General features: G+C 40.3%; 1 protein-coding gene across 1 annotated transcript in view; it reads right to left on the bottom strand.

The window, feature by feature from the left end:
* LOC104288350 (macrophage mannose receptor 1-like) overlaps nucleotides 1-12,455 on the bottom strand; it is a 46,805-nt gene extending 34,350 nt beyond the window's left edge. The window contains exons 1-4 of the mRNA XM_009887145.1: nucleotides 12,133-12,455; nucleotides 10,350-10,455; nucleotides 8,196-8,235; nucleotides 7,282-7,312 (exon numbers count right to left, since the gene is read on the bottom strand). Of these exons, the coding sequence (XP_009885447.1) occupies nucleotides 7,282-7,312; nucleotides 8,196-8,235; nucleotides 10,350-10,455; nucleotides 12,133-12,455 (500 nt within the window). The remainder of the gene's footprint in view (nucleotides 1-7,281; nucleotides 7,313-8,195; nucleotides 8,236-10,349; nucleotides 10,456-12,132) is intronic.
* Between the last annotated feature and the right edge of the window lie 293 nt (nucleotides 12,456-12,748).

Raw genomic sequence — 12,748 nt, 5'->3', positions numbered from 1 at the left:
CCTGCTGAAGAGAGGACGGTGACCATTCCTCCTCAGTTTTGAAGGCTGGAAGGTTGAACAGAAAACTCTGAGTGCTAAATAAGGAAATATTCTGTCACATGCCACATTTAAAAAAAAAAAAAAAAAAACAACCAAAAAAAACAAGACCACACAGCACAAATTTTGCTTTCAGAAAAGAATGAGTTCTCGCTGAGGGCAAACCATGCTGCCTTGGGAAAGCAGGTGATACACAGACTGTTCTATCTCAGTACTTTCCTACTCTCTCTTCTGAAGGGACATTGGGGGAGTTCATGGGATCAAATCAACAGTGAAATACCAAAGATAGAAATTCAGCCTCAGCTTTTAAATCTTACACCTTAATTACACAGTGAAAAAATACCACCAGGAAAACATGTCAGTCCCATATTTTCATATGTGAGATGAGACAGGATTGAATTTGAGAGGACTTAAGTGAAATTCACTCTGCAGGACATTGTAAAAATTACTTTCCTTCCAAACAAGATTGCCATTGTCCTACTGACCTTTGTTTCTGCATAAATGCAACTAGGAGACCAGCACCCAAAGCTACCTGAAAAATGGCTCATTTTAAAAACAGTCTCTGTTTTTCTGCGAAGCAGGTACATCTGGTCAGACAGTCATCCCAAGAGCCAGTCACAATTTTAGGAAATGCCACGTATCTTTTCTTACCCAGATCACTGAGCAAACGCTCAGGAGCTTATGTTTCAAAACATATAGGTGGAAACCTGAAAGAAACAGCACTCCTTTCCTGACTGCTAGACTGTCCCTATAACTGCATAAAAGCCTGACTTTATCACAGTAGATTTTTATCATTGAAATATTTTATTTTGTTTAGAAAAAACTGCTAAATGGAAAAAACAACCTGTGGTGTGAAAATATTATTTGAAGTACAGTAACACTGTTGTTCAGCACCTGTACGAATAATGCGATAGCAAGGAAAATTAGCATCATCTCCTGTTTGTTGCCATGAGCATTGTATTTCCTAAGTACAGGATTTGTTCCTACTTGGATGCTCTGCAGAAAGACAATGCAAAAAAGAGAGTTAGTTTCCTGAGAAAAATCTAGAAGATTAAAGTAAAAAGGAGAAATTGAATTGTGAAATAAGAAATTACAAGGAAATGCAAGGTACAGATGTTAGGAAGTTAAGAGCAAAGTTAACTGATTTTTTTTTTTTCAGGTGACAACAAAATATACTAACAACAACAACTAAGTCACCAGCTTTTTCTGGAAAAGACACTTCTAGAATTTTTAATCAGCTGCCAAAGATCTTGCCTAGAAAGAGCAACAGTATTCTTTGGCCTGAACTGATTTGTCTTAGACTGACAGCATCTCCTTACAGCATGCAGCCTATTTGTATAAAAGATACATTACCATTTCTATCATCAGGAATTTTAACAGCCTTGTTTTATTCTACAGCTCATATGGCATGAGGCCAAGAGGAATTCCACTTTCTTCTCTGCTGGACATTGTGCAATAACAAAGAAGCAAAAAGTGAACTGACCCTTTTCTTCACCCTTCTCTGCTCCTCAAGCCACACCAGAGCCATCAGCAGCCTAGCAGTAAAACACATGCTGGTTCCTTAAGAAAATAAGCAAGCATTTGATAGGAATCCCTTCAGCCAGACTGCAGACCAGCTTTAGGGCTAAAAATCTGAACAATTTGTAACCACGTACTTTGTACTCCAAACACACCTTGTGCACTTGCATCTTTCCTAGTACAGCCGGTACTGTGAATTACAGGGTGCTGCGCTGGTTCCTGGAGAGGGGTGACTGCTCGCGGCTGTTGAAATCCCTGAGGCCAGACTCCAAGGAAGAGCAAAGCCAGAAGAGCAAACCTTGCTGCATCACCTGCACCTGAGAACTGCTGATCACCATGAGCCACCAGACACATACCTCAGAGAGCACCAGGCAGAAGGTGGCACTGCCTTCTTGCTCCTTTGCATTTCAGAAATGTGGCGGTCAGGCACCTTCAACTCACCACTGCATCCAGCCATGAGGTGCAGGTTGGCCCATCCCAATCTGGAAGGTCAGAACCTTAGCTAAAAGCAAAGTTGTACTCCCTGGTATGAATTTAGTCAATTCTCTGTTACTTCAAATTCAAGTCCTAGACCTACATCCGAGATGCTTATAAAAAGATTACTGATAGCATGAAAGATGACTTGCTCAGGATTCCCTGAAGTTCATTAAACTTCTACTCGCTCAAAGACTAAGGGAAAAAAAGCAGCGCAGTACCAACAGCACCCTTTACATCAGCCTATTTGATGAGCCCAAATGAATAACAAGTGGAAGGTAACATGTGATGGTTGCTTTGCAGGTGATGATTTGCTGATTACTGCTGCCAGGTGTTCGCAGAGAGCTACAGTGACACAAAAAGATCCATAAAGCACTTTGGGATCCTTCAAGAGCAAAGATCCTTTAGGATCTGCTCTGCTGAAAGAGTAATTCCCCACCAGGGTAAGTCTCCCCATCCACTCAGCTGCAGTGGCCAAGAGCAACTGGTGTACTCCTGCACTTTACAGACCAGCCCCAACCATCAGGGACTGATTGCGTGGGGATTGCTCTTGTGGGTTATAACATTAATTTGTCTTGCCGTGCCAAATTTAGTTCAATATTTCAACGCAAAGGTGAGATGAGCCTGTGTTATCTCCTATTTTCCTGGGTGGATTCCAGCAAGGGTAACAGGTACAGTCTGCCATCCTTTGTGACCCTTCTCATTTAGGCTGATAAAGGCATCTGTTTAAAGCTGCTCTGTTTATCAAAAGTTCAAACAATAAGATCCACACAGGTCAAAATAAGAACTAACTTAGGGAAACATACCCTTGGACTGAAAATACTGTGGCTATTGCATTAACTTGCTTGATTTTTGTACATACCCAGTGAAAGCAACCACAAAGCCTGGAGTAATTAAGCAGAAAGGCAACTTCATCATGAAAGGGAGCACAGAAAGATGTCCCTGGGGAAAAGCAAGTTTCAACATTGTTTGAGGAAGGGTATTGTTTCTTTATTACATTTTCTAAAGAATGAGGATTTATATGCACTCCTTGTGAATAAATGGTATTGCACAAATAAATAATTTCCAAAGAGTCTCAGAAGAGCGCAATTATGATGTCCTCACATCTCAAATCTGTTATGCGCTGCCAGAGACTACATGTGTGGGTACTACACAGACAATAGACTTTCTAAAAGCACATTTAGTGACAAACAAATGTAAAACGAAACTTTAAATGAAAAAACATCTCCCTGGTCATGAAACGAATCTTCACTAGTTAGCAAGGGAATCCATGAAATTCTGCACTTTCTTTTTATCCATACTAGGAAGTATTAAATTAACTAAACTAAAATTTTAAAATGTCAGCAAGTATTTGGGGGTAATAAAATGCCAATTGTCATATTGTCATAAAATTGGCTTACACTTTCTACAAAAAATGGTGTGAATATTTGTGATGGGATGAATAATTTGGTCCATATGATCTAGCCTGTGTCATGCAAGCAGCAATACAATGCAATGAGTAATAAAAAAATGGCCATATTTTTTTCACATCTAGAATTTATTACACATTAAGAAAAAGTCATGTACTCTATAAATATACTAGAACAAAAAGGGAAACAAAATGCAAAGAAAGTATATCTCCATGAAGTACTGGGATAGCATAGAGAAGGCAGAAATACACCATGTTTTTTTTAATTTTAATCTTCACAAAATAACTCAATTGTGGTAGAATGGTCAAATATGTTAACTACATTGAGAAAGAACATAAAATAGAGCAGGGAAAGGATGCATACTGAAATTAAATCAGCTTTGTCTTATGTGCATATATTCAGACTGAAGGACTGAAAAAATTTGTGTAGCACCACTAAATCCTTAATGATAATCTCCAAGAAATCATGCAAGATGCATAACATCTTAGAAGATTGGAGAAGAGAATTACACATACTTTAATCAGATTTAACAATAAATTTAATTTGGTTTGAGAGGGGAAACTGTGGATCACATAATTCAATATAAAGATCATGAGAAATAACATTGAATTTTGACTGCTATGAAGAGATGTTTCTTTAATACCTACTTTGTTAATAGACTTATTTTTTCAGCAGTTATCAGAAAGTTATTAGACTCATTATACACTGTATGCTTGCACGGCAAGAACAAGCAAGATGTAAATGTAACACTAGCCCTCAATTCAAGAAAGCCTTTTACTAAAGTAATGATCCCAACAATTTTCTTATCTTTAATCTGTTTGGCAGGTGCAATTAACAAATAGCAGTGATCTTATCTTGAGCAGGAGTGGAGGAAACGTGTTTCAGACCAAAAAGTTTTCTTTATCAGATAGGACCATCTAATTTATATATTTCCTTTTGAATTCTGTGAGGTGATATACCCCAAAACATGCTTTGAGTAACATATTCAGTTGACTGTGATGTACATTTGCACATTTGACACAGGAAGCCACGGGATCATTAGCAGACCCTCACTTCTTTAAGTGTTCTGTATCAGCCCAGCCTGATTTCATAAACAATTTGTAGGGACAGCTAAGGCTAAAACATCTTTAGGTCTTGCCCAAATATACTCCAAATTAACACCTCAATTGATTACGTTGCCAGTTTATTGTCCCACCCATAAAACCATATGTGGTCTTCTGTGTTTAAGGCTCCTCTCTTATTTCTGCTATACAAACTAAAAGGATCCTTTACTGTCTGTGCCTTTTAGGAATCTGTTTTCTTTTTGTAGCAAAAAACTACTTTCAAGAGAGTGAGAAGACTTTGAAGTGCAAATAATGTCAAACCTGTTAATTTTTCTCTTTTAAAGGAATACCATAACCCCAGAAAGATGCAGAAGGATTACATGATATCTGAGCAGATGCTGGAAGAACTTAGTCCACAGGAGGGAAGACTGGAGCAAGACTTTATAACAGTCTGCAAAAACGTATAATGTGGCTGCATGAAAGAAGGTCATAAATTATCTCACATATCTGCTTGGGAAAAGAAAAGAAATACAGGAAAAGAAACAATGGAATCAGTTTAGCAAGGGAGAATTAGGTACCAGGAAAAAACTTCTTAATGGTAGAATTAAGTACTTGGACAGATTATTTAGTGAGAGACTCAAAAAACAAAATAAGAAAGTAGTTGACAGAAATCAAGCAGAGTCACTTGTGTCTCCTTCACCAAGGATAGTCTTCAGGGTTTTCCAGTTTACCTTTCTATATCTAGAAATTTAGAAATATTTTACAAGTCTCAGTTCAACATTCACACATGCTTGTGAAAAGGAATATGATTCTGACATCGATTTTCAATCTTAAACTGATGTAACCCTTAAAGGCCATCTTAATTTTGATTCATAATTTCTCCTTGGAACAGGTCTTGTCATCCATTTTGGATACCTAAGACAAACCAAGCCATTAATGTCCTCTGTTCTGACTCTCTTCTGTATGCAGCACTGGAAAGTCTCAGGCTGTTGACATGCAGCTCAATAGAAATGAGTCTTGCGCACCTGGGGCACCTGTGGGACACTGGGGAAGAGCATGACAATGGATAAGCAACTGCCACTGAGAAGCTGTCATGGGTGGCCCATACACTTCAGCGGCCTCTCAGCTGCTTTACCAGACCCATAAGGCACTAATGCTACTCCAGGAGAAAAATAAAGGGTCTGTAATTCCTCAGGTCAGTCATATAACCAAAGGGACACAAGCTCAATTTAAAAAGCAAGCAAGTTTGGTGAAAAGTAAAACTCAACCACCTTTGCAATATGAGCAAGAGAAAAGTGAAACGTGAAGGAGAGGAGATTTCAGGCTGAGCTTCACCAGCAGCCTGAGTCAGGCCTACAGTGGCCTCACTGTGTCCTATGCCCAGCTGGGCAGGGCCACCCTCACCGTGGAGCTGGCACTGGGTCTATCCAGAGCCCTTTCAGCATCCAAAGATAGCAGATGTGTAGTCCTTTTTTCCTTAACGTGCTGAAGCAGCTCACAACAAGGTCAAACCAGGCTCAGAGTGGGTGGGAGGTGAAGGTGAGGGCTAAAAAACTCTGGTGTGAAGGGCAAATCTCTAGGTCCGTCGCGCAACATCAGCCTCGGGCTCTCAAGCGATGGTGAAACCTGGCCAAGCTTTCCTTGGAGAGAAGAAGCAACTGACTACCTGAAAAAATCTCATATTTTCCACAATTTTGGGGTGTTAAAATGAGAATAGCATGCTAAAACGGAAGAACAAACTACAGAGGCAAAGTCTTCATCATCCTGATAGATGTTTGAGTGAACGCCAGGAGCTCAGGAGGTCTCAGCCCTTCTTTCCAGTGACGGGGCTACAGGCGCTGCATTCAAGGGAAGGAAGGCAACAAGAGGATTGCAGGATCACAGCTGCAGACATTGCCCAGCACTGCATAGCGACCCAAGAGCATTTGAACCTCAATATTTTGGCTGAGGTACAGCAGCCCAACATATGGTCCATGATTGCTGATTTACAGATGCACTCATCAACCTTTTGTACTACCCTTTAACTGCTTCTCGTTAACTGACCCGCAGTAATCATTGAAAATAATCAACATGCATCTTTGGACTATTGTTTAAATAATGGATTGTGTAAGAAAAAAATAACTGATCCAGTCATACTTCCTGGATAACAGTATATAGTTATAAAATAACTGGAAAAATGCCTGTTCTTTATATTATCTCTATGATGAGTCATTGTTTTTTTCCTTTACTTTATCACTGTTTCCTTCCTTATATATAAAAAAAAAAAAAACATATGCCAATTTCCAGAAAGAAATGCTTCAAAATATTTTCCATGGGCTAATATCTCAAGGAGCGCCTGGACGAAGCTCTTAGTTGTATGGTTTATGTTAGGCAGTTCTGCAAGGAGTGGGGAGTTAAACTCTGTGATCATTATGGGTCCTTCTAACGTGAGATATTCTATGATTCTATGATAATTTTCTACACCTTTTCTTTATGTTAATTCCCTACCATATCTAAGTACAGTATTTGACTTGAATACTTAAGCACATTGAAGCAGAAAGGTTGGCAGAAAATGTATTTAAGACTGTTTTCTTCCCCCACTACCTGTGGATTGATGAGGTCCAGAACATGATTTTAACTATGCCTAATAAGGGTATGTGAAAAATGTCACATCTGAAAAATGTCCTAATGCCAGCTCCCCAACACCGATTCCTGGCCTGACCTACCTGTCAGTCTCTGTGGCGGTGGGAGGTATGTAGTAGTAACTAAAGTTTCTTTATATCAACTGGCAAGACACTGTCGTTCTTCCCCTCCTCACACACCTTCCAACTACAATTGTATCAAACCCATTTTCTGAAAGAGGAAGGAAATTTCATAATTAGCAGCACAGAAGGAGATAGAGAGAGCAGACATTCGCATGGACTCTTACCAAAGGAATCTCTTAACTACAAAACTATAAAAAGATCTGTAGAGCTTGGTTTCTTTTTTTTTTTCTAGGAAGTTAGACACAGTAATTCAAATAAAGAGTAAAAGGAACTCTGTGAACAGCTCTAAGGGCTGCCTTTAATCTGAAATAATTTCCAGATTTCTTTGTTTTGAAGGGCATCTAAATCTATCACAGCTCTTCCAGGCAGAGTCTGAGCATTGCAATATCACTGCAATGCAATTTGTTCTTCTTTTAGTTCTTTTGGGGCATTTATAACTATGGAAGCAGAAAGCGGTTTGCCTAAGGCTCACTCATCAGTTCTGTTTACCTACTTCTCAGGACTGCCTAATACTGAAACTATCACCTTACTTAGCCTGAACGTGCCCTGAGCACACTACTTTTGTCATGCCATTTGTGCAGAATTGCCTGTTTTGGAGAGAAAGGCACCTATCCCTTGCCTAAAGTAATCCATATTTAGGCAGACAGTCATCTGAGCTCTACTAATGAGCTTGAAAAGAGCTACAGGGGTGTTGCTCAAGGTTGGGATTTATGGTTCAGCTCCCGTTTGCAGGAAAAGTTTTGTTTGTGTAGTTTGTGCTGACAACGCAAACCACATGTGCCACAGGGAGCTGGGGACAGGGCTCCACGTTTGCTTTAGCCCAGCCACCACCCACAGGCACGCAGTGAGACTGGCCTCCCTCTTGCCTCTTCTCTCTCTGACTCACCCACTCCTTGCTGCGTGGACAGCAATGCAGTGTCCCCACCTACAGTAATGCAGGCGCCACATTTAGGGAACTTTGAAGGGCTTACGTTCAACTTCTTTTACCCACTGCTGGTCTTCCACAAACACCTTGACAGTTACAAATCAGAGAGTCAGTAATCTGCAGCCACTGCTAGCACCATGTAACATCTTAAGAAAGACTTCAGCAGACCACAGCACAAAATGCTGAAGGCATCTAACGCTTGTTGAGTCCTGCCTTCTCAGGGAAGAGATGAACACCTAGCATAAATGTATGAAGCTGTTTTCTGGGGATTTACATCCCAAGCAAAATGTGGAGAGAGGGAGCAGCACCCAATATACTACTTAGCTCTCTTCTAAAAAGAAATCCAAGAAAAAGTGAGAAAATAGATAAAAAAATGCTCAACAAGGGAATTTCAGACAGGAAGGCTGGATCACACCCACTGCCGTTAGTATCCTGAGGAATTATCCAATGCAGAAAAAAATTACCAGGTGCTCCGGTGTATTATTAACCAAAACCTAGCAATTTCTTCACTAAGGCATGGACAGAGAAAGAGGAAACTTAGGAACTTGCAAAGCTGAATCTTGCCATTCCTATCTCTGCAACTAACAAACATTAAGAGGATGGAAGAGGAAGTGAAAAATAATTAAGAATGTAGGAACAAGCTATATGTAGAAACATCCATTTGACAGACAGCTGTGAAATGAGCTGGTCATCTCCAGCCGGATTTCCATGGACAAAACCAGAATCTTTATGGTGATTAAGAAAATTTTGCACTGCACAAAACTGCCCTGATTTTCAACGTATTTGGACACAGAAAAAGTTAAAGATTAATGTGTCTGTTCCCAGCTCTGCCCTTGTGCAACCTATCAGGCCCTCCTCCTATCCAATCAAACCATACAGCCTCTAATTTTTACATCTGCACAAAGTGATGGTGTTGTGAAGTCTAACTGACATCTATAAAAATGTTTTCAACTCCACAGATACGAGACCTTGTGACATGATACACAGTGTTAAAAACTGTTAGGATGGTCTGAACTACCTCTAGAAAGCTGGTAAGCCTTGGTCAAAACTTCAAATTCAAGTCACGGCCAGTTCCCAACTAAAGGACTATCCAAGGCCACATTCTCTGCAGCCAGTGTCACATTTTTTTTCAGTTAACTCTTATCTCTAAACATTCGTCTAAGTAGGCACACCATCCATCAAAGTACACTTTTGCGGATGCTGTTCATATTACTGCACGTACAGAATGCTTTTAACTTAGCTGAATTTCTATATTTATGAAGCCAATATGCATTGAAAATGAGTTTGGGCTCCTGCCCACATTTTTAGTAATTTCGCTCTTTTTCTTGGCAGCAACGCAGTCTATCAAACTGAAGTTCTGGAAAGCTTCAGTGCAGAATACATTTTCCTTGTTATTTGACGTGAGGCAGTGGTACTGCATTCATGAGCGCAATTCTTCATACCAAAACATGTGCATGCACTGTTTAAAGTACGCTCTTCATCTCAGTAATGTTTTGTCAGCTGCTTCATTAGGCGGCGCGTAAACAAGGGAACATGTGCAAACATTTGCAAGATCGTTTCCTATACCATGAACATCGATTAGTTCCACACAAGTTCTGCCCAACTTTGAATAAAACCACAGCACGAATTAAAGATCAAAACCAAATGTGATGTTTGGGCTGCAGGAAAACCCCATACATTATTTTAATCTACTATATGTAGCTTTTTTTAAAAAAAAGAAGATGAATTTGATTAGCTTAATACTTAGAGACTGGCTGGAGAGCTTGGAGAAATTTACAATTCTCAGTAAGCACTGATGAAAGCTAGACAGCTTTTGAGCATATCAGAAAGCAACAAACAGGATGAGCAAAAAGAGAAAACAAGGAATTATTAGCCAGACTGACTAACTTGAATTCCTGGAAAAGAAGGAGAAAAAAATGGTACTATTACTAATTGTGAGAGGATAACTAGATAGTAAAGAATCATGGTCAAGCCCTAAGGGAAGAGCAGTAATTAATAGTTTATGTTGAACTGGAAGGTGTACTGACAAGGGCTTTATGGAAAGATTTGGTGTTATTCTGTATGTTAATTGCTCACATAATGGCAAAATGCGTACTTAATATAAAACCTGGCAAACAAACTTAAATTAAACAGTGCTTAGGAAGAGGCATTACTGCAGAGTTGTCTATCCTGTAAATGGATGCTGGCATGTGTCCCTCACCCATGCCAGCGAGCACTCCCCTAAAGGGATTTCTAGGTCCAGTTTGGCACGTGAAGTGTTTGAGGGACCATTCCCACAAAGCACTTTGAAGACAGCCACCGCCAGCCTGTTACGGAGACACCAAGAGCTTAATACTAGCATTAATGTGGACCTCTCTAGCCCAGTTGTCCTGAGGAGCTGGTGACACTGCAAAGCATGCCAATGTTATTAGTATAGAACCTTTGAGTAGGTTGCCCAGGGGAGGGGTGAAACTTTATAAGAGGTTGTATCTGTCAGCAGCTGCTTGGGTTTAGCTGACTCTGCCTTTGGGCAGGATCTTTTGAGTTCCTTATTTCTGTTATGCATATGACAAAAGGTTCCTACTCATGGCATACATAAAATCCTAAGATCATTAACCTTTAAATTATGTTATGCCTTCTATTGCTTACTTTAGCATTAGAACAAAGAAACTCCATTTGCACTTTTGTTTCATTCAGAACAAAAAGGAATATGTTCAAGAACGATTGAAATCCCTCCTAAATTCTAAAATTAGGTATTGTTGAAGCTTATGAATCTGAAGTGACACATTGTTTCACAAAACAGCTAGTGTGACATGGAAGTGACACATCCTAGTATGAGAACACAATGTGTCTGTGTACTGAAGTTTTATGTACTGATTGTTTTCATAAGACGCTGAAATAAAGTGCAATGTTATCGGCTCAGAACTTGACATTTCCAGCATCACAACAGACTTGCACAGATGCCGTATGTTAGGAATTATAATTGTTATTTTTGCAATTACCTTGCTGAACTTCACATTTTGAGTATCTCTGAGTGATACCGCTCCTGTGAACAGCCTAGGATGGCTGGATAACTGCTTCACCCCACGTGCAGCAGCATCAGCCACTTGTCCTCACATAGCAGGTGAACCACGTCTGTGCTTTTCTCTCCTCTGTTGCCTCTGTCTCTTCACACAGATGGGAATCATCTGAAGGAAGAGACTGGATCCATGTGTGCTTCTGCACGGCAATTTGCTTTTGCAGACACCAACAACTAATGGGTGCTCACTGAGGGTCCCTGCACACCGGTCTCATCACCAAGAGATTGAGGAAAACGGGGAACTGGCAAGAAATGTTCAGGGGTTAAGATACTAACAAGAAGCAGAGGATTGAGAGGTAGATAGCAGTCTTGGGAGGGAATCTGATACTGGGAGACAGAAGGTAAGTGACTGCAGGATGACAAACAACATATACCTACAGCCACTCAGAAATATGAAAAGGAGGAAAACATTGCTTTCGACTCCTGCCTCCTTACTTTCTATTCTCAATTGTTTTCTTCAGTTTGTTTTGTTGTTGGAGTTTTTTTCATGCTGGTATTATAATTAATTTCCTGAGGACATCGTAGCCCAATTGCTTGGAGCTTCCCATCTGGTTTGGACCCCAATTTGAAATACCAGCTGCAACTTTTACAACCTACAAGAAGCACTCATCTAATTGACCATAGGAGTTTAATATACAGGAGTATCAATCCAGCTTTCCAATTTGGTTAATGTATTAATCATGGCCATGGGAAGAGATCCCAGGTGAGTATCTGATACAGGACTTTGTCCAAAGAAAGTGCCAGTGAACAATAATGAGTAAAGACACATGCATTTTGAAATTAATATTCTTTTATAAGCAGGTGTCTGAGTTGCTAAATAAAATAATTCCTGTACTAAATCATTGGTAGAAACTATGGATTTTACAACAGTGCCAAAAAGGTAAGCCTGTATTTGTGGTACCCTGTTGATGAGCCCTGCACTCACCCATGCCCTGGAGCTGGATCATCTGGTTGTGATGCCAGGCACAGCTTCACTGCCAAGCTGCTCTGAGTAAAATGCCATGCAGCAGACTGGGGAATCAAGGCTTGCCCATCTGCAGTCTTGATAAGGACTCCACTCAGTGGCAAATAAAAGATGCTGCAGCTCTTAAGGGTGGCATCACGTGATGGAAGCCACTTGTGGTCCACATGCCGGAGCCAGAGATCCAAGCCTGGCATCACCTCGCTCCTGTCTGCAAGCCAAAGCCTTGTGCCCAGGCTGATCTGCTTTAAACAGTGAGAAAGGTGCCAGCGAGCCATGTGAGCCATGCCTGACACCCACTCTGCATCTGAAGAGGCCATGAATGTTCATGCCTGGACTTGTCAGCAGGCTCAGAGCTACAGCAAAGTCACTCACTCACTAATCAAGAGCAGACCGTGACTTAAATGGACAGACAGCTTTCCCTGAAACACAGTAAAAACCATAAGAATATTTTAAAGCATAAGGTAATTAATTAATTACTTTCATTATTATCTCTGGCCCTTTTTCAGCCATCACAGGACTTTTCCTAAGGCATTACCAGTGGTATAGGATCTTTAGCCCATGTTATCTACAGACAAAT

This window comes from Charadrius vociferus, unplaced genomic scaffold (genome assembly GCF_000708025.1).
Source record: "Charadrius vociferus isolate BGI_N301 unplaced genomic scaffold, ASM70802v2 scaffold126, whole genome shotgun sequence".
NCBI lineage: Eukaryota > Metazoa > Chordata > Aves > Charadriiformes > Charadriidae > Charadrius > Charadrius vociferus.
The sequence above is the reverse complement of the archived record's forward strand: the minus strand, read 5'-3'. Positions and strand labels throughout refer to the sequence as shown.